This window comes from Lissotriton vulgaris, chromosome 5, assembly GCF_964263255.1.
Source record: "Lissotriton vulgaris chromosome 5, aLisVul1.2, whole genome shotgun sequence".
In the NCBI taxonomy this organism is placed as follows: domain Eukaryota; kingdom Metazoa; phylum Chordata; class Amphibia; order Caudata; family Salamandridae; genus Lissotriton; species Lissotriton vulgaris.
This window is the reverse complement of record NC_141693.1, coordinates 202,537,821-202,561,468: the sequence shown is the minus strand read 5'-3', so window position 1 is coordinate 202,561,468 and position 23,648 is coordinate 202,537,821. Positions and strand designations below refer to the sequence as shown.

General features: G+C 45.7%; 1 protein-coding gene across 1 annotated transcript in view; it reads left to right on the top strand.

Moving 5' to 3' along the window:
* The window catches only part of PAXX (PAXX non-homologous end joining factor), a 63,986-nt gene that overhangs the window by 12,074 nt on the left and 28,264 nt on the right, over positions 1-23,648 (top strand). The window contains exons 2-4 of the mRNA XM_086921161.1: positions 5,876-5,936; positions 18,068-18,117; positions 22,060-22,250. Of these exons, the coding sequence (XP_086777287.1) occupies positions 5,876-5,936; positions 18,068-18,117; positions 22,060-22,250 (302 nt within the window). The remainder of the gene's footprint in view (positions 1-5,875; positions 5,937-18,067; positions 18,118-22,059; positions 22,251-23,648) is intronic.

Below are 23,648 nucleotides of genomic sequence, written 5' to 3'. Positions count from 1 at the left end.
AGTATGTGGAAGCGGAGGAGCAGTAGGAATAGAAACAGGCACAGGAGCAGGAACAGTCGGAAGAGCGGGTGCAGGTTGAGGAATAGGCGGAGGAATAACAAGTGGGAGAGCAGGTACGGCAGGGACCACAGGAACTGCGGTACCCTGTACGTACGGAGGTGGCGACTTCATAAGATAGGACATTAAAGAATCCTCAACTGCCTCTTCCTTCTTATCCGACTCCGTAGACAAAACAGGATAGCATTTGTCTATGGACATACGCTGTAATCTCTCAAACACTTCCTTATCCTTATCCTCCTTATCACGCTGAAACTGCTCAGCTTTCTTCACTATAGTAGCAACAGTATCTCGCTGACTACGTTTATTTTGTCTGATCTCTTTCTGTCGGGCTTCTTTGCGCCAGAACCGAAAGGCATCAAACATGGCCGGCCTAGATTTACGTTCGAACAACTTTATTTCCAAATTATCTAAGATCGACGCTTCGAAGCTACCGTGAGGTGGCCAACGAAGATCGCCGTCTTTCTTTGTATATTTGATCCATTATCGTTAAAAGCAATCGGGCCTAGCCCATGTTTGCTATATAAGTCATAAGTAGGAGTTCCAACCGGAGGTATCGGACACGAGTCCTCCAGCAGGGAATCCGCACCACAAGGTCTAAAGCAACTGAACAAAGTACTGCGACCAGGCATCTTGCACACTAGCCGAGTTTCACAAACTTCAAGGGTTACGGGATTTCGGGATTTACCAAGTCCCAGCAAAGAACTAAACCCTCGGTCTTTGGCGGCTGCAGTCGTCAAACAAATACAACAACAACAAAGTACGCTAGCAAAGTGTCACCGACAAAAACACTCACACAGCGTGTACAACAAAGACACCCGCTAAAGTGTCTACAACAAAAACACTCGCTAAAGTGTTTACAACAAAGAACTCTGGGAGCGACCCACAAATACTTAACTCAAAGATCAATGGCGTCCTCAGGAAGGCCCGTCTAATCGTCTCGCTATACCAAGGTCTACGCCAGGCGCCAAAACAGGTCTACAGTCAGGGTAGCAGTCCGTCGCAGCCGTTAGGAGGCGGGAATCTTCGCGGGAAAAGTCTTCGGGCCACTTATTTCGACAACAGGATCGATGAAGCGGGGTGCACCTTCCCTCGGAGATTTCACACGAAGTTCCTCACGATCGTCAGGCTTGGACCGGTACCACTGATGCAGCCCCACGTTGGGCGCCAACTGAAGGACTGGGTTCTTTGGACCCAGCGGTGCCAGGGCACAACACCTGAAACCTTCGTGGGTAACCTGCTCCGGCGTACAAATCACAGAGACACGGGACACTTCCTTCGGCGTCAAAGAGTCAAGGTTTATTTACTGCAGGGAACACAGAAGTCACAAGAAGTACAGCGAGTGTAGTTCGGGGAGACTGCTTCAAATTGTATTTGTGGATCGCTCCTTTTATACAGTTTCTACCCATAGGATAACATGATACACAATAGTTTACAACCTGGTTCCCACAAGTCGCTCTCAGAGGGGTCGCTTAGATCACTTTGAAACACACAAGATCCGGAACATAAGTGCGGAAACATTTGGCGGTTCCCAACTGTAAAAACCCATCTTCCCACCATTAGCAAATTCCAATCAGCAGTAAAGTAGATCGAAACAGGAACGAAGACAGGTGCAGAGGAAGACGGAGACAGTGGGGAGATCGGAAAGGGTGTAAAAGGGGAGTGTCGAGAAGCACGAGATACAGACATCAAAGGGACGTGCCTAATGAGATGCACAACTGAGACAATAAGCCCGTGCGGCAAGATGAGCCTCGAGCGGCGCCATCTGCCTTACAGTAGCATCCCCCTCGTCATAAAGACACTTTCAAAGAACATGTGTCTTCCGCAAATATCTTGGGAGTCCCAGGGTCGCGAAGCGGACAGCGTCTGTTCGCTGGCTACTTGAGGGCAAGAGACAAAATGGATGCCGTATCTAAGATGGAACCCGTGGGTACAGATGACAAACCCACATAACAAACGAACGGTTTAAGTTAGCACAGCGAAACTGCGCACACTTGCTAAACTCGTCATTTGCGGTTCATAGATACTAGACTCGACCATATTCGTGTGAGTCGAAAACACCACTTACAATTGTCACGGAACCTCAGTACCACAGAAGGCTCCAAACACATGGATAACAACATAACCCAGAATAAAATCACTTTTCTAGGAAACAAAACCTAAAGGCACTCCTTTGGGAGTTCCGCACAGATGTGTAACAATGACACTTGGTAAGGCTGACATTACTGAGAAGAGTGTCAGTCTTCCAGGTGATCACTTTCCTGAAATTCTTATGCGTACTGCAAAAGCACCATTTTAGTCCTGAAGTGCTTCATCCTCACCACTGGAGAGGGAGGCACGGGTACTCCTGTGGGATGGACAAACCTTTAGATTCATTATACAGCTCTAAAACTATACGTCTATATATTTGCTCTGCGTAATAAAACGGTATCCTGCTGGCCTCTCCGCTACAGGTGCTACTTGATTACATATGTCCTGCGAGAGAGAACCCAGCTGTGAGGTTGGATAGGCTAGCAATGGACTGACTGACATACTTATATTACCTAAAACAAGCACGGGGAAGGGGATCTCTCCCAGCAGCGACTCAAGCAGTGATACTAGCTTGGGGAAAATCGCAAGGGGAACGCTGCTGTAGTCAAGAGATATGCTGAAGGAGGTAACCAAACTCAAGGGTTTCAAACAATGGAACCTGATGGGGAAAGCTAGACTGGGAACATCATGGATAAAAACAGTACCAAACATTCACACAATTACAGGAGGAAAGATGAGCTGACTCAAGCCCAGATATTTAGATATGCTCAAATAAAACACACCTTAATGACTGAGAACGCAGAATGGAAGGAAATACCAGGAGCGACACCATTAGAAAGAAGAGTACTACTGGCAGAAGTAAATAGGGGTGCAGTCTCCGCCATAAAGTGCTCATTAATAATAGCCCCAATTGTGTAAAAAAATATCTGTGGCCAATGGAAAATGTAAACTGGGAGGCTGCAATCATGCACCCGATGCAACATTGACACTCCTACGACTCAAAAACCTTCACAGAACCACTAGAATGCAAGTAGACTTTACAAGATGGGCAAGGCGCAAACAACTAGATGTGTAAATTGCAATATAGAGGAGGGAGCTTTCCTGCATACAGATTGGAGCTGGAGCAAATAACGTCTAAAAGCTACTGGGAGGGAATAAGAGAACTGTCTTTGATACTCAAGGATGAGATTCCAAAATACCCCCCAAGTAACTGAATGAAGTAGACCTCATATGAGCAAACTCCTGTTCTCCACACTAGGACTAGTAAAGAGGGATCTAGCCTGGGAGTGGGGTGATGAAGTAGCCCTAATTAATGCAAGGAGTAAGCCAGCATGGGCGTGTTCATGGAAGCAGAAGTTGCAATGTATAAGACTGGGGGGATGTCCCCAAAAAATAGATAAAGCGTGGGGAAAATGAAGGACATATGGCCTAGTTGAGCATGGACAGGAACAATTAGAATTAAGAGACCAAGAGGAACAAGAAAGAAACAAGTTTACAAAACTACACAGAGAGATTACCATGGACTGGGCATTAGGTAAAATGTACAAACTGTCTACCCATTGTACTGATGATATGTCTGAATGTAGTTTCACCAAGCTGTAAAGTGTTTACTTTTGTTCCATTAACTAAAAAATAAAAATACAGATATTAACACCGTGCGTGCGGTGCCGATTTACCCCCGGTGCTGGGCCCTAATGTAAGTGGGTGTGGCCATGGCGAGATGAGCTCGTCATGAGCACACAAGCACCGTGCCTCATGACGAGCTCAGCTCGTCATGAGCATCGAAGGGGTTAAACAAAGAGTAAATGTCTTCTGCCCTTTCTTCAATGCCTTACCATATGACAAGGATTTTCATAAAACAGGCTTAATTTAGAACTACTACTGCTTCGAAATAGTGTAAATGGAGGTTCACTACACTGGGAGCAGACGCACAAACCATGCTGGTGCCCCTGATTTTGAAGAAGAATTTTTATTTGAATTGGAAATCATCTTAGTGAGAACCATTTTAGCACACTTAGGAAGAATTTAATTTGAGTATGATACTAACAATTAGTAATTTTTAAGCCTGGACTGTGAACTCTGCTCTGTTCGCTGAGTTTTTCGCACCACCCCAGAGCTTGCGGATTTAAAAAAACTTGAGGATGGTAGCAACCGCTCGCATTGAGAAACCTTTCATTTGCGTAGAGGAAGCTGCCACTGTATTCAAACTTCTACCTCAGCGGCTGAAAGAAGCAGCGCCCTCTTGCACTGCTATTCACGCTGATTTTACAGCGTGGGACTAACACCGGCACAAAAAATCAGTGCAAATGTCACGGGATAACCCACTCTGCTACTCCGCGTAGCTTGGCCGAATTTTTTTGTCATTTCGCGAATGGCTGAGTAATTTTATTCCTTTTAGTGGTTTCCTGTGAGATGTTTGTAGAAAATAATTCTATATAAAATGTTAGAAGCATCTGCGTAATCTTAACAAGTCTATCTCTTCCTGTTTTGAATCCCACCCCCTCTTCTCGTCGTGCCATTTGACAAACACCTCTATCTCACTTTTAGTTTATTATGTGGGATAGTCCCAAAGCTATCTGTAATAAGAGTTGTCCTGCATAAGTCTCTTATGCTTACTCCTGTAGGCCTCTCAGCTTGTGTGACAATTGCACCCATGTATCTGCTTAATAATGATTTTATCGGACAAATCTGTAAGTGTTGCTCTTTCTTATCTCTGTAGGTTATTGTGGGTTCTCAGCTTTTTACTTTTTGCCTCTTTAAGAACGTTAAGTACGGCTTTCTCAAACTCTGACTACTAGAGGTATATTATTATTAGGATGCCGCAGAAAGCCATAGACATATGTATTGTGCTGAACACAATGGATAAAGAGGTTCAGTGATCCATTATTCTAAAAACAAACCAAAAAGAAACTAATGACATATACATTTTAATTTAGTATTAAATATTTAAAGCTTAATGTAAACTTTAAAAAAATGTACAATGTGTGATGATGGGATCGAAACAGATGGAGAGATTTGAGAAGAATAGGTGAGGAGGAGCATGTGAAGGAGGACAAATGCCCCTCAGAACAGGCATTAAGACCTATGGGTCTGGTTTGCATTTGAGTGTAAGCCGTCACCCAGATCTGTGCATGCAACATGGGGCACAGCAATCTGTTGATGTCTGGGGCATCTTTGAGCTAGGCCTGGGCGGTAAATACCGTTCTGCTCGCGGAATTTGGGTAATTTCGCGTTCGCGGAGAACGCGAAATTGGCCAAAATTCTACGTTCCGCGCCTTAGCGAAATTTTTTGCTTGTTTGTGTTCTCAAAATGCGTGTTAGCGAGATATTTCCCCCCAAGCACGCAAACAGCAATTGCGAACAGGAAAGAAGCATTGCTAACAAGCAATTCTGAGTGTTCAAAGAGATTTTCTACCGTTTCGCAGAGATTTGCATAACTCGATTACGCAAATTCCGCCCACCCCTACTTTGAGCCACCATAGCCCTGCCTAAAGTTGGAACAAATTCACCCAAAGTCACCTCTGCCTCAATTTGTAACAAAATATTGGATGTCAATAAAATAGTGTCTACATTTGAGGCCCAGATCATAAAACCCCCTTGAAACACCTCCTCTGCAGATTGGTACTGGTGGAGCTCAACACAAGACCCATATCTCTTTGTGCATGTCGTCACTTCCTCCTGTTAATTATAAGTGGAAATTACTTTTCAAGTAAGATGTATTGGTGCCTGATCCAGTTTCCAATGTATATGCGATTTAACATATGATAAAATATTTGTGTTTCCTCAGTGTAACAAATGCCATCGATCTGTGGAGTGCAGAAGTTACAAAGGAGGCCTTGGAAGAGCAGGTAGGCATCGAGAACTGTCTGAAAGATGCGTTCAGTTTATTGAGCCAGTGATGATTGACGAAGGGGTTATGTACCCAGAAACAATATTGTGCAACCATGTTGGTCACAAATGAGGGCATCCAGTGGTAGTTCGTTACTGGAAATAAAGTTCCCTTTGCTGAATGGCCTTACTGTGCCACAAGTTCTGGATTCACAATGTGCTACCCTGTATATGCTCTAGTGGTTTCAGAATATCAGAGGTTCTGCCTGTCCCGAGGTTGCTTTTCTGATCTTCATGTGTTTATGCCCTGTGTATTCAGCATCCAAATTTGCGAATTGGTTCCTGGCCTTAGCTGAGAAAAAACATTTGCTCATGGCAGGGTGTAGCAGACTGATGGTTGTATGGAAGCCTGTTGGTTGGGAAACTTGAATTGGCTGTGCTGCTTCTGCTCTGGGTAACCCTGTGCATCACTATCTTACTTGGTCTCCGTTGTCAACTAATAGTGGCAATGTGTTTGGTGTTTGCTCAGCAAGCGAGTGGGTGTTTGCTCAGCAAGCGAGTGTTGAGCAAGCACAGGAGTGTGAATTGGTGTTCAGGCGCCTGGTGTACCCCTGAGAAGGCGGAGTGCTGTTGGTGCGGGTGTGGTGAGTGTTTGGGAAAGGACCGTACATGACCATCTGCAGGAAGTGCTGATGAAGGCTCCTTCTGTGCGATGTGGCAGCAGCGCGTTGAATGGTGGTCAGGATGGAACTGTAGAGGGATACCATACCATGGAAAGTAACTTCAGCAAGGCACTGAAAACATGGATTTTTAAAGCAACGGACTCAGTGGTCTGGGCAGCAATCTAACTATCTCTAGCTTAGTTTCTCGTTGCACACCAGCGCCAGGATGCTCCTTTCGGAGGGACAGTACGCGCTTTATAAATACGACATTACATAGTGATGGGTAGGTGGAGGACCAGGGGTCCTAACACTGGGCACTGTCCGGGTGCAGGTGAGATTACCAGCAGCATGGCTGCATTAGTAGGCCCTGGTAGCGGGTCAGTGGGAGCAGGGTCGGCTCTAGTGCAGTGCGACCGGTGCCACCGCAACGGGTGCTGGCTTCCTGGGGCCGCCATGTTTGCAAGTTTATTCAGACCCTCCAAGATTTCGCGATTTGTGAAAAAATCGCAAAATCAGCAGTTTTGTAAAAATGCAGCGATTTATACAAAACTGCCCGGGAAATGTGCACGGTCGGTCAGCTCTTGGAAGGAGGGCCCTTTTAGATCTGTGTTGATAGTACAGCTCTGCTCTAGTGGCTGAGAAGTACATGCTTCTGTATCAGAGATGTCTTTCTAATGTTTCAGGAGCTAGGGGGAGGTCTCTTTTTAGCAGAACTCGAACTCGCCCAACCTGCTGGAATGTCGGCCCCCACGTGTCTATTCCTGCCCGTCGCCCTCGTGGGGAACAGGGGGGCGACTTCACTCCTAGAAGAAAAGCGAGATTTCGGACAGCCTGAGCATCCTGTGGGGGAGCAGGCAAAGGAGATGTAGGGGGGGGGGGCGCCTAGACATCCCATTATTTGTGGCAAAATGATGCAGCAACGTGTATTTGGGAACAAAAAGGTAATTCGGCCACTCTACAAGGTATAGCTGAAAAGGTGCTACATTTGAAAGAGTGTGTCATGACTCCATGATGTCTAAATTCAGTGATCTAAGATGTGCAAGATCAGACGTGCATCAGTTTCATAGTTTTTTGTCAATATGTGCACGCTCACATTCACACAATTCTCCTTTCAGCACTGATTGTGGTTTTAAAATCCAGGCTTGCCTCGTGCAGTGTCCAGTAAAAAGCGGCTGCTTTCACTAGCAGGCTTCTCCGAGAAATAAAGCAGCCATTTGACCCTATTCCTTTTTACCATGGAAACGATGCCGCTGTTTGCCTTATTATCGCACTAAGCAGTCAGGAATAATTTAGACGGCTCTGAAATACCAAATGGCCCGAGTACACCACCTCTATTTTATCTGAAGGTAGGCTTAGAGAGTTTCCCTTCATCTAGCGACTGCGCACGAGACAGGATCAGAGGTTTACCTGCTTCTACACCAGGAGGAGGCCACAGAGGGTCTTCAACCCCCACCAGCACCCACAGAACTGTTACTCAAGCCATGAAAATTGTTTTATTAAAACATGTGTAGAACTTTGTTTTTTAGTATCATAATTGTTTTTCTCTGCCCCCACGAAATTGCAGGGCAGACAATGGTCTCTACAACAGGTATCCTAACTCTGTTAGATATTTTAAAATGCAGCCTCTATGTAACCAATTGAGTAACCTAGAACAGATTTACTGTCACATTTGTCATCTGTTACCAATATCTTTGCAGCAAATTCAAAAAAAGAAATATTATGTTGCAGGGCATCAGTGGCACCCTCAATTGGCAAAAGAAGGTGCCCAAGGAAGACGTGTCCTGCCTCTCGGATCCCTAGGCAGCGGTGCCCCACAGTGGTGCATACATGGCACTAGAACATCCCAAGGATAAATACAGCTCCCTCCCACGAGGTTAGGACTGGAGCTGTGCTTCCGTAGAGCTGCAGACACTTTAAACATGCCTATTTCAAAGTGGAATACTCTGCTAAAAAAGCTTTCATTGATTTCAGAATGAAAATTAATGATTATGAGTAAAATAAAGTGCCGCAAAAATGGCGCTAAATTTCCATATTTGTTCAGCTAAATTTCCACATTTGTGCCGCTAAATCTTAGCAATGCCGCAATATCCTTGGGGGTCTGTTTATTATGTTTTTAAAGCACCTGCTGCCGCGTTCCTTTCATCCGGCAATTACCAGGCTTCACAAAAATGTGAAGTTAACTCCTATGATTAAAGTTTTGTATAGTTGATGTTTTGATTTATGTGAAGGTAGTGCAGAGGGTTAATATGCCTGTTGCAAAGAACATGTACCATGTAGAATACAGAGTGCATTTAATGTGAATAGATCAGCAGGTTACTGCCTTTAAAAGAGACATCCTTTTGTTACTTGCATTTTATAACTTAAAGTCCTAATATTGAACAGTGAGGTATTAACTTTAATCATAGAACTGCATATACACTGCAAAGTATACATTAGAGCGTAGATTAATGTAGAAAAAGGGTGAATTTGGGTAGAAAGTGATTCTTATTATTAAAGAGAACTTCCAACTATGCTGTTTCTGTTTTTCCCCCCACTCTGAAGCACTCCTAAACTATACGGCCTAACAGTATGGATGACATGTGACTCCTACACTTTTAGTCCTTTGGCTTATGTAACATTTCCTATAAGCTGATTTACACATGTATGTTTGATTGTCTCTTTGTAATGTGTGTGTGATTCAAAGTGCTCTGACATACTTTACTGGTGTGAGTGGTGCTATTTAACTAAATCAATGCATCTGAGAGAGAGTGGTTATGGAGACTTAGTCACTGTTATAGGGTGCCAGTGAGAAAATCTGTGGTCGAGGTGGTCATTGGTAGGTCGCCAACTAACATTGTCGCATTGGGCGCCACCAGTGCTAAAGCCGGCCCTGAGTGGGTGGGGCACAAAAGGTGGGAAGCCGGAGAATGGAAAACGAGCAGGGAGCAAGAGGAACTTGCGTAGGAACAAACAAAAGCAGCTGAGCGAGGAAGAAGAGGAGTGAGGCAGGGCCTCGAGGCGCAGGAGCTGGGTCCAAAGGGGCCTTGCTTGGATGGATGTCCGAGCACAGGTGTGTCCAGTGGCGTTAGGACAGTCACCTGCTTAATGGCTGGAGTGCGCTGTGACCACCATTAAGTAGGTCCTGAGAAGGGTGAAGGAGGCAGGAAACGAGAGAACGGGAAACGGGCGTGGAGCAGGAGCGGAATCTGGAGGAGGTAAGGAGCGGCAAGGGGTTAAGCAGGGAGTACGGGAAATGGCACGGGGTGAAAGAAAATAGCAGACAAAAGGTAAACAATGGTAGAAAGTTAACAAGCATTTACAATGCAACGGTTTCGCCTTTGTAAAAGTTAGAGCTATTGGCATTGTAAATGACGATTTTTTTATTTATGTGTTGGTTTTGCAAACAGATAAATAAATGGCATTGCCATTTACAATGCCAATAGCTTAATCTCTCGCAAACAGTAACAAGAATTCCCAAAACAAATACGCAACTCCACGCAAAGTACAAACACTTTGTCAATGACTGCAGTGGGTTGTAAACAGCAACGAAGTCACTGCCTTTCAAAAGTTGGATTTCATTTTGCATCTGCCATCAAGTAAGCAGGCCAGGCAGAGAGGTATGCAACATGTGATTTATACAGTATATCGGAAGCACGCCGGATCCTAGGCACTTGTGTAACTTTGAAGGATCAGGTGTTCCGGGTCCCGCATTGAAGTGAATGACACTTCAAATTTTCACTGAGGAGGGCTGTGACATTCACTGTTTCATCCAAACAATGTCGTGCCTAGCAGAAATAGCAATGCAAATTGGGGAGGGGGGGGTCTCTCATACAGTATCCGCTATGCATCACCTTCTCTGGACCTGTACCACCAAGACTAATATTCCCTTCCGCACCCCAATCTTGTGCCACACCAAGGTAAGTGTATGTCCCCCATCCTTGATTTGTCCTCCGGGGTGATGTCCAGCAACTCGCACTCCCTGTCACAGGATCCTCCATCCAGGGATTCCAGCCCACAGAGGTATTCACAAGGATGCTGCATCGAACACCCTTCCTTCCCTTGTGCCACTGACAGTGATATGACTAATATCCCCCTCACCACACACGTGTATTTCTAGATTAAAAAACCCTCCTCCAATCCAGACTTCCACGATGACGTGCCGTATAATACGGCCGCCTTCTCTTCATGGTGCACCGCCCCAGGCCCACGGTCCTGTGTTGAAGTCCACCCCTCTGTCTATGATGGCAGGGTAGTACTGTTCGCCACCTCCCCCTCCCCCCTTGTGGTGTCGATATGTACACTGGGGCCTCTGTTCAGGTATGCCTGATACCCTCTTCCCTCAAGGAAGGCGGGGCCTTCTCGCCCACAGGGAGTGGGAGCTGGTAACCCTCCCTCCCAGCACCGGGCTCCCCTTTAGCGTCCCGCGCTCTTTCGCACTCACCGTGGTGTGTCTGTGCGGCGGCGGTAGCACGGGCTCTCCCGGGCCTCTCTGCACGGGCTGTCGGGACCCCGGCGGCAGAGATAGGGCTGCCCACAGCTGCTCCTGATTCGAAGGAGCACAAAGGAGGGGTCACGGAAGGGGGGGGGGGATAAATCTAAATAAAAAAGAACCGGGGCCACGGTTATACACATAAAACGAAGGGGGAGGGATAAACAAATTAGGGATATTAACGGGATGGTGGTCCCAAGGGAGGTAGCAAGGGGGAGGAGTCGGAGGGTATGGGAGGAAATGTTGACTATAGAGTACATCGAAGCAACACTAGTGGAAGGGAGGAGCAAGTATGTAAGGGAGGAGTCTTTGGGAGCAATACTAAAAGGAAGGCAGAGAGAACAGAGCACACAGACTGAAGCCAAATAATCGGTCAACAAGCACTCACCTGGGCTTCCTCCGGCGGCCGTGGTCGGCAGGCATGGAATGACAAAAACAAACACAGAAAATAAAATACGAAACTTCGCCCACCGTCGCGATGACGACATCGCAGAGGCGGAGAGGGAAAAAATTGCGGGAACGCCCCCGAATCTGGTCCGGCCTTGATGGACAGATCCTGCTCCCAATGGCTAGCCTCCATTTATGGAGCTAGCCAATGGGAGCCGGGGAACGTTCCTATAGCCCATATAGTAAACATTAGATTTCGCCTGCGCGAACTGCTTGCGCAGTAACGCCAGGCGAAACCTAAAAGCAAAGGCATGACAAATAGGCAGAGAGAGGCACAAAAACAGATGGAGACATGACAAAGTAGACAATGGCAGAATGAACAGTGGCAAAAACAAATAGTGGCACAGACAGAATTAAGTGGCAGAAAAAAACAAAAAACAAACGGTGGCACAGACAAACTGGAAAATTGAAAAAACTGACAAACCTGGGCAGCAGAAGGGGCGACAGGAAGACGAGTGAGACAGGGCTTCGAGGCGTTGGAGCTGGAAACATAAGGGCCTTGTTTGGACAGAGGTCCAAGGGGGGAGTAGGGGGGTGGCAGTAGGGCAGTCACCTTCTGGCCTTACCTGTGTCTTTGCGTGGTATGGGAAACCTTTTTTACTATCGTACCCAGGTGTTTGTAGTAGTTGGGTTATTGCGTTTCAGTGGCTTACAGACAAATGCATCAATTCGATCATTTTTGATGGATGAAATTGGTCATTCACTTAGCCATCCATTGGTGGCAAATCCACTTTTGAAAAGCATTACAAACTAACACTAGATGCTGCCAAAGTCCTTGATGCCCACTGATGACCGTGCCCATTTTAACTTTTATTCTGTGTACAGGGGCAACTTGCCCAACCAAACCTAACATTGCTGGACATCCCTTTATTACAACTTCGCTTTTCTTGCAAATGCGCCTGTAGTTGTCATTCGCCTGACCCCAATTCTAATGCTTATTATGTAAAGACTTGTTGGACAAATGTGGTGCATTTCCTGTTTTTCTTGTAAGTTTCTCAACGTGTTTAGGGTGAAAAGCTACTGGTTTGATCTCCATGAACCATCCTGCTCCTCATTTCAGTGTTCTGTTCAGAGTAGTTTGTTTGTGCAGATGACCCGTGTCTATAGTCCCAGGGCACATGCTCTGTGACTTAATGGATGCTCCCCAGTAGCATGCTAGACTTTGCAGGACTTTTGTGGTCTGCACACCGTGGTACTCTTTACATTAGGGATCGCCATGGCCAGGCTAGGACATGACTGGCAGTGTTCAGTGTCTGTTTAGGTAGAAGTGGTTGGAGGCATGAGAGGTATGTGAGGTTTGGGAGGGATTGCCCTGCATGTTTACATTTCCAGTGTTGCAGGATGCTTCCTAGATTTTAGTGGAGGAAGTAGGGTCTCTCACACTTCCTGCATGTGCGGACCTGTGCTCCCCTACCACACACCCAGTAGCCAGTGTATGCCAGTTGTATGTGTTTGGAGTATAGTTCATGTTGCCTTCAATCGAGCTTGAGGCCTTCTTTGTGTCCAACCTCCTTAGATCCACCTTTAGTTTGATAGTTGAGACACCTGAACATGGAACTGCAGCCAAGGACATATGACCCCTCCAGGACACCTTAGCAATAGAGGTAGGTTCCCTTTTTTTGTCACCTGCGCTTTGGGCTTGGGTGTTAAAATGAATAAATCCATACATGCAAGCTTACGTCCTCGAATGGGTGCAGATGCTTCAAATTCACAATGTTTCCAGTAGTACTCAAGGAAACCCGTGTCAGTCGTAGGTTTCCAGGAGTACTTCTGGTAAAAACTATTCTGAATTTCATTTACTTCATTTAACGGGACATCCATCTACATAATTATACATAGTGTGACGTAGCGTAGCCACAAATGCTTTCTCGTTTGCACATTTAATGTCTTCACAGGGAAAACCTATTCCTAGGGTAGAAACCCTCACTGGTGTACCCTCATCATTTCTGTTCGCATACTGTTTGCATTTACACCCTTGGAAACACGTCTACTCCTTCACTTGATGGGAGGAAATCTCCAGCTGTTTCCAGATCCAGAATTGGTTATGGAAAAGTTTCCAAATATAAATCCTCACCTTTAGAAGAATTACTCAATATTGCTCTTATACTGGGATGCTAATACATATGATTAAATGTCATCATGTCTCTTCACACGTGCACATTTTCATTCTACAAATTGCAAAAGTTAATTTGCACTTGTAAGTCAAGCTAGCCGTTTCAGTGTGTCCAGTGAGCTTCTGCCAAGAAGGCAAAAGCATAGAAACGTCATATGATTGGCCTGTTCTATGTAACAGTCTGATAGTATGGATGCCTGACATCACCAATGCAAGCAGATTGACCTTGTGGTAACTACTGTAGAGCTTCTACTATAAGATGTTCTCAAAAGGGATTGCTTCGCTCCAGTAAGTAGGTGGCAGCTTCGAATATGAATGGCCTCTTTGCTTGGGTCATACTGCAATTGATTCTGCATATTAGCAGGCCCTTTGAGCCAAGGTAAGTATTCAACTTTGGACTCTAACTCTGCGTGCCACTAGAGAGAGAACTGCCAGAGAGAGGTAGCCTTAAAGGCCAGTGGAGCAAACAGCAGAGTAGAGGAAAATGTATATTTGAGACCTGATGGGAAAAGACAGACTGCCGAAACTTAGACTGTCTTAGGACCTTTTCCACCTCCCCAGAGCATTGTGGTGTCCCTTGAGAGCCGTCTCCCCTGTGGTGCCCAGTCTGGATGGCCCCTGATCCAAAGACAGCACCATCTACCTGTATTACGTCTAGCTCCTTTCTTATACTGCTGCTGGCATCCTGTTCACCACTGTTGCAGACTGGGCGAATTCAAGGACATTGGACCTCTGCAACCAGCTGTTGAAGCTCCCACTGAACAGGTGCCCCCTGACGGCGCGGATTCAGGGCCTGAGCAATCCTTTTAGCGCCATAAGCATTCCAGATTGAAATTTATGGCTTAGCATACTAATTTCAGCTCCAGTCCATAGCGTTTTGTCTGCTGCTACGGATGCAATCTGCCCGAATCAGTGTAAATGCCACAGTGGGACTGCTTATGTATACACAATGCCAGCCTTCCGTATCAAATAGGTTCTATTATATTAGGCTACTTTAAGGAGATCAGATAGAGGTATATGTGGTGTTTGTGCATTAAATATGTATTCACTGATGTCTTGTCAGCTCCCCCAGATTCTAGTTCTGGCTACTCCCCTTATTGCAGTTGAGCTCCCAAGTAATGTCATTAAAGTTTGGTTCTCCTTGCCACCTTCGTCCATGGGCAGGTATAATTTTTCTAATGCTTTGTGCTTTACCCAGTACCTCACATCCACTCTACCTGCAGTGATGGGAGCTCTTGTTAAGTCTCTTGAGCTGCAATGGGCGTTAGGAGAATAACACCATTTTAGAGAGACCTACGCGCCCCGTCTGTGACCGAGATAACCTATTCCAAAACAAAGTTGATGTTTTCACAGTAGTTACTGCCTTGCCCGGATTGCCCTGGACTACATCTGCAGGACTTCTGTATACTCTGACACCAAGATATTTAAGCATGTGTCTCCAATGCCAGGCCCAGTGGCCATCACCATGGCTATGACTCCTGCCTCCATCTCTGTAATCGGGAACAAGCATGACTTTGTTCTTTTTACCCTGAAATCAGATGCAGTGCCAAATCTGCCCAGTGCTATCAGCAGCACTGGTAGGCTAATTCAGACTGCCTCTATATACAATAGCACAAATTCCCCATTCTGCGAAATTGTATACATTTTGGCACTGATGCATATCCTTGTACCATCGCTTAGCCGCCTCACATGGCATGCCAGTGGCTCTATCGCCAGTGCAAACCAAGAAGACAGAGGATGCCCCTGCATTGTGACTTGACCTATGCACCAAGAGTTTAGTTTTCCTTTGCTGGTCTTAAAGTGAGCTTTAGAGTCCGTGTAGAGCAAACACAACTACCTAATCCAGTTCTTACAACTTCCCAGGTATTGGAGGACAGCTTGTAGATACTCCCAGTAAAGCGTATCAAAGGCCTTCTCCATGGCGATGGCCTTGGCTGCCCACCTCGCCTGTGTTTGGATGCCACCTAGGACCTGAAAAAGTCTATGCACATTTGGAGCCCGAATTCTAAATGGAACAAAGCTACTCCGGTCGTAGTGGACTATGACCGGCAAGCCTTCGGTTTTCTGTTAGCCAGTACCTTGCAGTTTGAATTTAGCATGGATAGTGAACTGAATGAATCTGTGTCTAATGGATCATAATCGGCCTTTGGTAGTACCACTACCATGGCTTCTGTAGTAGGAGGTGTAATGTGCCTTTCTCAAGTGCTCAGTGATAAGTTTCTAGCGAACATTCATGGGTCCCCTTGAATACCTTTTAGGCAGCCCATCACATCTGGGCCTTTTGCCCATTGCTACTTGCGATATTGTTAGCTCTAGATCTTCTGTAGGCATCTGTGCTTAGGGTTCCTCTGCCTGCTCAGGTGACCGTCATTGCAAGTTCGCTTTTCCTATGGAAGACGGTACTGTGGCGTTGACTACTGTTTCAAATTCTATGTAAAGATGCTCATGTTATTCTGTGTCGGTTTTGTTCTTCTCCAGCATTCATGGTTACTATATGTCTTTCAGTGTTTTTTATGGCAGTGATCTTCAAGTGGGGTGGCAGAGCCTTACTCAGGTTTCCCTATTTGAACATCACTTGCTAGTGTCCAACTATCAAAGGCAGGTTATGGGCCTCACATTCAGGGACTTGCAACTCGTTTTCGCCCCTACACAAGTGATCATTTAGGGTGGTTTTTTTCCCACCCCAAATACTGTCTTAATGTTTCGCAAACTGTTGGTGGGCTCTCTCCTGTGCCATTGTGTCATCGGAGGGAATGTAATATGTATTCTGCTAATTTATTTTGAAATCTGCGTCCTCTGGCATCACTGGCTGCAATCACCATGTTGGGAGTTTTACCAGTCTCCTGCCCCAATACAAGGACATAACGTGAAGGCTGTGGTCTGGCCACAGTTTCACGAGTTACCGCTCCCTGTGAATCTCCTCTCTTAGCTGTGTTACCAAGAATATATCAATTTGAGCTTGCAAAGTGTGCAGTCGAGAGTAATATGAAGTTTTTTCTTCTTAGTGTGTTAATTGCTCTCCTTGCACCCACAAAGTTCTATCCCCTTAGTCATTCCATCATTTTCTGGGACAAGTTTCTACCTGGGGCAGCAAGTAACGGTATATGGGTGCTTTCAATATCGACATTTATGAAGCTGTTTATGCCACCCTCAATTATATACGGGCCTAGGCCACCCTCAATCATATACAGGTCCTGAGGGTGTCTTGCTGTTTTGAGATTTGGTCTAGAAGTTCAGTTTGCTTGACGTTGGTGTATATAGACCCATTATATGCAGTGGCTTGCCAAGTACTTACACCATATATGCCCATGTGTCTTCCCTTGTCGACACATTGTTCACGTATGTTACACGAGATCCCTGGCTGTACCAAATGAGGACACCCTTCGCGTAAGCTGAATAAATTATATAGTAGAGCTGGCCCCTCCACACACGTTGCTGTTTCACTTCTCCTTCTTGGTCGGTTCTTGGAGGTTGTCTCATTTATACCCCTGCAAGTGTGTATTAGGTGTCTTTTTACCGGGTTTCCCAGGCCATTGACCTTGCATGTGATCAACTTGTGAGATTCATTTCCCATCGTAGGAGGATAGAGCTGTATGTGTGATAGGCTCTACACCCTACGGACTGGGTGCTCAACCTTCAGGTGCTATCCTGTACTCCTGAACCAATCTGCTACACCAAGCACTGCCGCTGCTTCTATCCCCAGACCAACATTATTGCAGACGCTACTGCTGTTGATTGCCCGCCCCCTCTGTCTTTCCTGTGGGCCGGGTTTCAAACTACCCTGCACCCACATAACACCCCTCACCATCCATATAACTAAGAAAAGTTGGTTATACGCAACATTGGGGGGGGGGGGGGAATAAAATGTACCGACTCCATTCCGTGCCACGGCTTTTATGGACATTTTTGGATACACTGCATACCTTAGAACTTAACGCAACGCCTAGCTGTCCATAAACATGTCTGTCAGATGTGCTCTTTATAGTGACTGTGTTTACGTGTAGCTTTGAACAGAGCTTGGTAGTTGGGTCTGCTCCTTTCTACCCTTTGATATCCAAGGTCCTCTGCTGTTCTTGGAGATCATGGTGCCTGTTGGCCCTGCCCGCTACTTGATGCTAGCTTCTTCTCTGCCCAATCCCATGCCTCGCTTGGTGCAACTAGGGATAGCGCCTTCAGCGTATCGGGGAAGAGGAGCATTTACCTTATGTTCATTTTGTCAGGCTTTGCTTTGACTGCTGGCTATCAATCCTCTTGTTGCTGGACAGCTGCTGTATAGTCCGAAAACGGAAGAGCTTTGCAATTGCAAAGGATCATATCCTGCAATCCCATTATTCCCTGAGACCCGTGATTGAGTGAGCGCTCATGTGCGCAGTAGACTTTATTTGACTACAAACTCACACATGTGGTGTAATGCTTTGTTTGCGAACCTTACTCGTCATTCACTTTGTTCATTTGTTACAGAAATATCAAACTGGAGTTGTTACAACGGAGGAGTACTGCAGCAAGTTCAGGTGAGTCTCGCATGGGGAGAGTCCCCTGCGATACTTGTGTTTTCCTTCCTTTTTCAAAAATTTGTATTCATCAACTAGTGCGACCGGCTTGTGCGTGAGAGCTCTTGACGCATTGGCATAACTATTTTTATTCTGTTCGACTCTTTACTTCTCATTCTTTTGAAATGGTTCTGTCAATTTCATTGATGTTTGTGACCAGTTGTTTGTTCTATATCTTGACTTTTGCATGACTTTGCAAACATAGATTTATGTAAAAGTTTTAAAGTATGGCAATTTTGTTAGAAGGCATTCACTTATTTAGTCTGTTAGACCAAATATTAAGAATCTGTGAAATTTAGGGTATTGTAGAGTGCTGCTGAATTATGGTGGCTGAATGCCTTTGCACTCACGACCTGCAGCAATGTTTGTGCTTATGAAAGTGTTTTACCACTGTCCGAAAGCATAAGATAATTGCTCCAAAGTGGCACATAGACCAGATTTAAGAGTGGATTGTGTTTCTGCTCTATGGTTATGAGTATTGAGAAGCCTTATTACAAGGCCTGTAATACAGTTGCATCCCTCTTGTACCCATGTTGCAGTCATTAATGATGGGCATCCCAGACCACTATCGTCCTGTTATGTTCTTGGGATTTCAGCGGCAGCGCATAGGGGCTCTAGGAAGACACAGGGAAATTCTGTGCAGGTGACGTTATCACGAAGCCTGCAAGTGGGGTTCACGTCTATTCCCGCAGCCGCTACAGTCGTAGCATGTGCATTTACCTGGAGACTTTTGGCGGCAGAAACAAGATGCAAGCTTCTCCCACAGATCTTTAATGCACAGAAAATGTACAGGATGGGCAGCAGTATCACAAACCTCTTTACACAGACAGAACAAGTACAGTACTGGGTCCTCCATCCACACAGAGCACGGTTACCTCCGATAAAGCTGATGCAGCATAGACAACAGCTGTTCATGCTCCACTGACTTGTCATAAGCATGCTATGTACAGCAAGGACAGTCTGCTTACCACATGGACATCAGGAGTCCAAACTTCCCTCTTCCATATAAGCGTACAGCAGAGAGATGGCAGTAGTGCAAAAAGAAGATGCAGTGAAGGAAAGTGCCATTTGCATGTAAGCAACAGGTCCAACTCTTGCGGTAACAGTACTGGAGCTTCACACTGACAGATATTCATGCACAAGAAGCAGTGTTATCTTCCCTTAAAGCATGTACAACACGTATGGACACAAGCACCACTAAGCCATCAGTGAAAGATGGCTTCAACACTAAAACCACCAAAGCTGCATAAAAAAAGAACAGTATCACGAAGAATCCTCCAAATACCTGTGTGAAAGCACTATAATATTGTTCAGGCATTCATTTTGGATCCAATAATTTGTTTTGACAATTTTTTTTTTAATATAGGGTTTTTAACACAAAAAATGTTTTGGCTGGTAACACCTGACCAATATTATAATTCCTTTACTTCTTACATCAAGTGTTCATTATGCAGAATTGTGGTGTTTTTGGTGGACGAAGCCTTATTTTCAAGATGTCTTACCGATTAAAGCAAAGAGTTCCTGCTGGCTCCTAAAGCTGCTCCTTAAAACAATACCTTTAGGCTTTGCAATTCGAGCACTCCTTGAGATGTGGAATATACACACAAGTCAATAGCTTAAACCTGAGCGCAATAAATATTCCTATGTGCTGATTTAAGATGCAATTCTCACTGTTAAAAGCAGTGGCTGAAGGGGGCTGACTTGAAGTTCAGTGTGTGTGTTTTATAAACAAATTCTGTATGTGCTGCATAGAAGGCTCATCTCTCAAGGGCGTACAAGTAGGTTTGTTTTCTGTTCAATGTAACTTATTGTTGGTACTTGGCACGGTTAGTAAGATGGAGTCTGTGAACTTCTATACAAGATGAAAAATTACTACTTGTTGATGTATGACTTTTGAATAGTATTTGCAGAGTATGTGTAGATCTTCGTCCGGAATCAAAGAATCGGCCTGTTTGTGAACCCAAAAAGCACTTTAGTATGTATGAATACCAAACTGCGATTTAGTAAGACATTCTGAATTGCAATTTGCAGTTGCGAATACTTACCGATTCAGTATTTGGAATAGGTGTGTTTAGGTCATCCCTTCCACATATCGAATCTGAATACGATGTATTAATGTTATGCGACCTGACTCGGAAAGTGTTGTGCAATGCGCGGTTTAAACTGATCCACTTTAATTTTGTACATGGCACTTACATGACCCCGGTTTCCCTGAACCGTATCTCTGCAGATAGGCGGGACAACTGCCCCAGGTGTGGGGCGGGGAGGGCCGGATTCTTACATTTGGCCTGGGAGTGCCCGTGGGTCTGTGGCTTCTGAAGGGAGGTGGTGGACCATATTGGCCATGTCACGGTCCTCCGGATTGCCCTGACTTCGCTTCATTGTCTCTTGGCCCTGGTCCCCAAGCCCAAAAAGAGGAATTTGTCCTATAAGTTACTGCAGCTGCTACTGGTGTTGGCGAGGCGGCACGTGGCTATCACTTGGATGGGGCAGAGGGCCCCCGAGTTATCCCTGTGGCTTAGGGATGTTAGGGAATGGTCCTTGGCTGAGGAAACACACATGCAGCGCACGCGCCGGGATGAGAGGCTTCAGGAGGACTTACTAGCATGGAGAATGATGTGTGCTAAGGGGTTGCCCAGCGACGACTCGGATGCTACCAGTGCCGAAATGTTTATCCCTGGGGAGTCTGGCTCCGAGGAGGATGTAGCGGGAGGCAGGGAGGAGGGACCTGTTTCGGGGTAGTGCCCTATTGGACTCGTGCAAATGTTCCATATTGTATTACTGTGTGATTTGCCTTGATGCCCAGAGGTTTGCTTAGGACTGTGATATCTGTACCCAAATGGGCCATAAGGAGGTGACTGAACTATTTACACGTACTTTATTAGCGATGCCAAGTATGGGGGGGGGATTTGTTTTGTTGTTACATGTTAGACTGTGGTTTTATTGAACAACGAACTGTAAAGGAAGATGAGAGATGGGATCAACGGATGACAAGGGAGGGGAAAAAACAAACCGGCGGATACTAGGGATACGCATGTGTTATGTGCAAAAGTTTGTTTTCATTTTTCGCACTTTCTGACTTTACGCCGCCTGGCCTCCGGGCTGTGGGCTACACGGCTGTGTAGTACTCTGTATGATTCTTTTGGTTATTTCTCGACTAGCAGTGCCTATGAGTAGACTTGCTTGCTTGTCTTTTCTGTACTTTCCGCAATAAAAATATTTTTCAAAAAAAAAAATGTTGTGCGACTGATTTTCGGTCAAATATTAGTATTTTACAGACACTTATGAGGAGGTGGTTATCCATTCACAAATGGGAAGATATATCAATGGGACCCCTACCCCTTTGAGAATGTTAAAATAAATATTATTTAACCACATTGCTGCTGGACATATTCCCCTCCGGTGCTGAGGGATAATAGTAATGGGTGTGGTCATGACGGAACGGTTCCGTCATCAGCACAGCTCCACTGTGCCTCATGACGGAACCGTTCCGTCATGAGCATCGAAGGGGTTAAGAGCTGGCAGAGATAAAACCTAAACGTTTAAGGGAGGAAAACTTCCTTCACATAAGCAGAGCAAAAACATTTCTATAGCTTTTACTACTCTTAACCATGATAGTTTCCTGTCAACAATAAGTGCAATACCAGCACCTAAAAAAATTGTCTTGAACACATACATTCACCATTATGTAAATTTTCTCCCAAGACCACATACGCACCATTAAGTTATTTCACATCTGAGAATTTGACAGTGTGCTCGCCAATCCTCTGCATGTTCCCCCTGCACTTTTACAACCAACCTATTGTTTCTGTGAAATCGCTATCACTAAGGAGCTCGGTCAGCCTACTGGTGCTATTGTAATTGCTTGAAGGTTGAGTATATCTCTCTCTTTTGTCTCTCCAGAGAAGCTTTTGACCACGGTACCACTAGTCTTCTACTGCAAGACAGCCGTGCCTCTCTGAGCATCAAGGAGGACACCTGGACAATAACCTTTGACCTATTCAAGCAGCCAATCTCTGACACGAAGGCCCAGATCCAATCTTTGCTCTTCAATCTTGTGGAGCGGGCCAACAGCCTGGAAAAACGCCTTCAAGGTAGGTGACAGCTATGTGGAAGCTGGAGTGCTTTAGCTCCTTGCCTTCTTCTTGCCAGTGTGATATCTGTTCTGCTATTGATTGGCTCCTCCTTTTTAATTTTTGATATCCTCTTCTTTCCAGGATGCACAGTGCATCTGGTTTTTGAATCTGCATGTGCAAATCAGAGCTACCATTGTCTGGTCTCAAGTCTATAGTTCTTCACGGGTCAAACTGCATAAACTGGAGCCTTAGCTTCTATGACCACCAGATGCTTATTAGGCAGATGTTAGGTGGAAACTCATACAGCTTTGCAGTGTTTTCAGGTCTCGCCTGTCAATGCGCATTGAGCTTGCGAGAATGTAGGGGCTTAACGAGAGCTTAACCATCGGGCGATTTCATGCTGTGCCCGTGAAAAGGAAGCTCAATGCGCAAGCGCATTGACCTGAAAAGCGCGTGCACATGAAAGCCAGCCATCTGCCGCCAGCAGCTTCACTTGACGGGGATCATTTCGCACTTTTCACGGCCGCCAGGCTGCGTCGCATTTCTCCTCCCCACAGCAATGCCCTCCGTCTCATTTTGTGCTGCCAAGAGCTTGTTTTTCATGCTTGCCCTCGCACTCTCCCCTCATTAGCCTCTTGTTACAGGCATTTCTCCTCCCCTAATTATTCACGGCCTGCCGGCCGTACTTTCACTTTCACGGCTGCCAGGCCGTGTCTCTCGTTTCTCTTCCCCACTTCCCCCCTCCCCACAGCAATGCCAAGAGCTGGCTTGTTTTCATCATGATTCCTTTTTGCCTCCGTGCATATTGAGTGTTATCACAAGTTCTTGATCTACCCTTCCTCCAAATACACATAAAGCCCTTCATAAGGCGCACCCCACGAGATTTCAGTGCAGCCCCCCTCCCCTGACCTGCTGTGGATCAATCACACCAGTGGTTCTGCTTGGGATCCTTACATTGTTCACTGTCGCAGACCTTCTTAGGACGTCTGAGAGTAATGTTCCGGCATGCCCAGAGGCCCTAAATGCATTGTTTACCATTGCATGCATCTTGGTTGCAGTTCTGTATACATTAGCTTCCCTCCCAACAGCCTGGAAAAACGCCTTCAAGGTAGGTGACAGCTATGTGGAAGCTGGAGTGCTTTAGCTCCTTGCCTTCTTCTTGCCAGTGTGATATCTGTTCTGCTATTGATTGGCTCCTCCTTTTTAATTTTTGATATCCTCTTCTTTCCAGGATGCACAGTGCATCTGGTTTTTGAATCTGCATGTGCAAATCAGAGCTACCATTGTCTGGTCTCAAGTCTATAGTTCTTCACGGGTCAAACTGCATAAACTGGAGCCTTAGCTTCTATGACCACCAGATGCTTATTAGGCAGATGTTAGGTGGAAACTCATACAGCTTTGCAGTGTTTTCAGGTC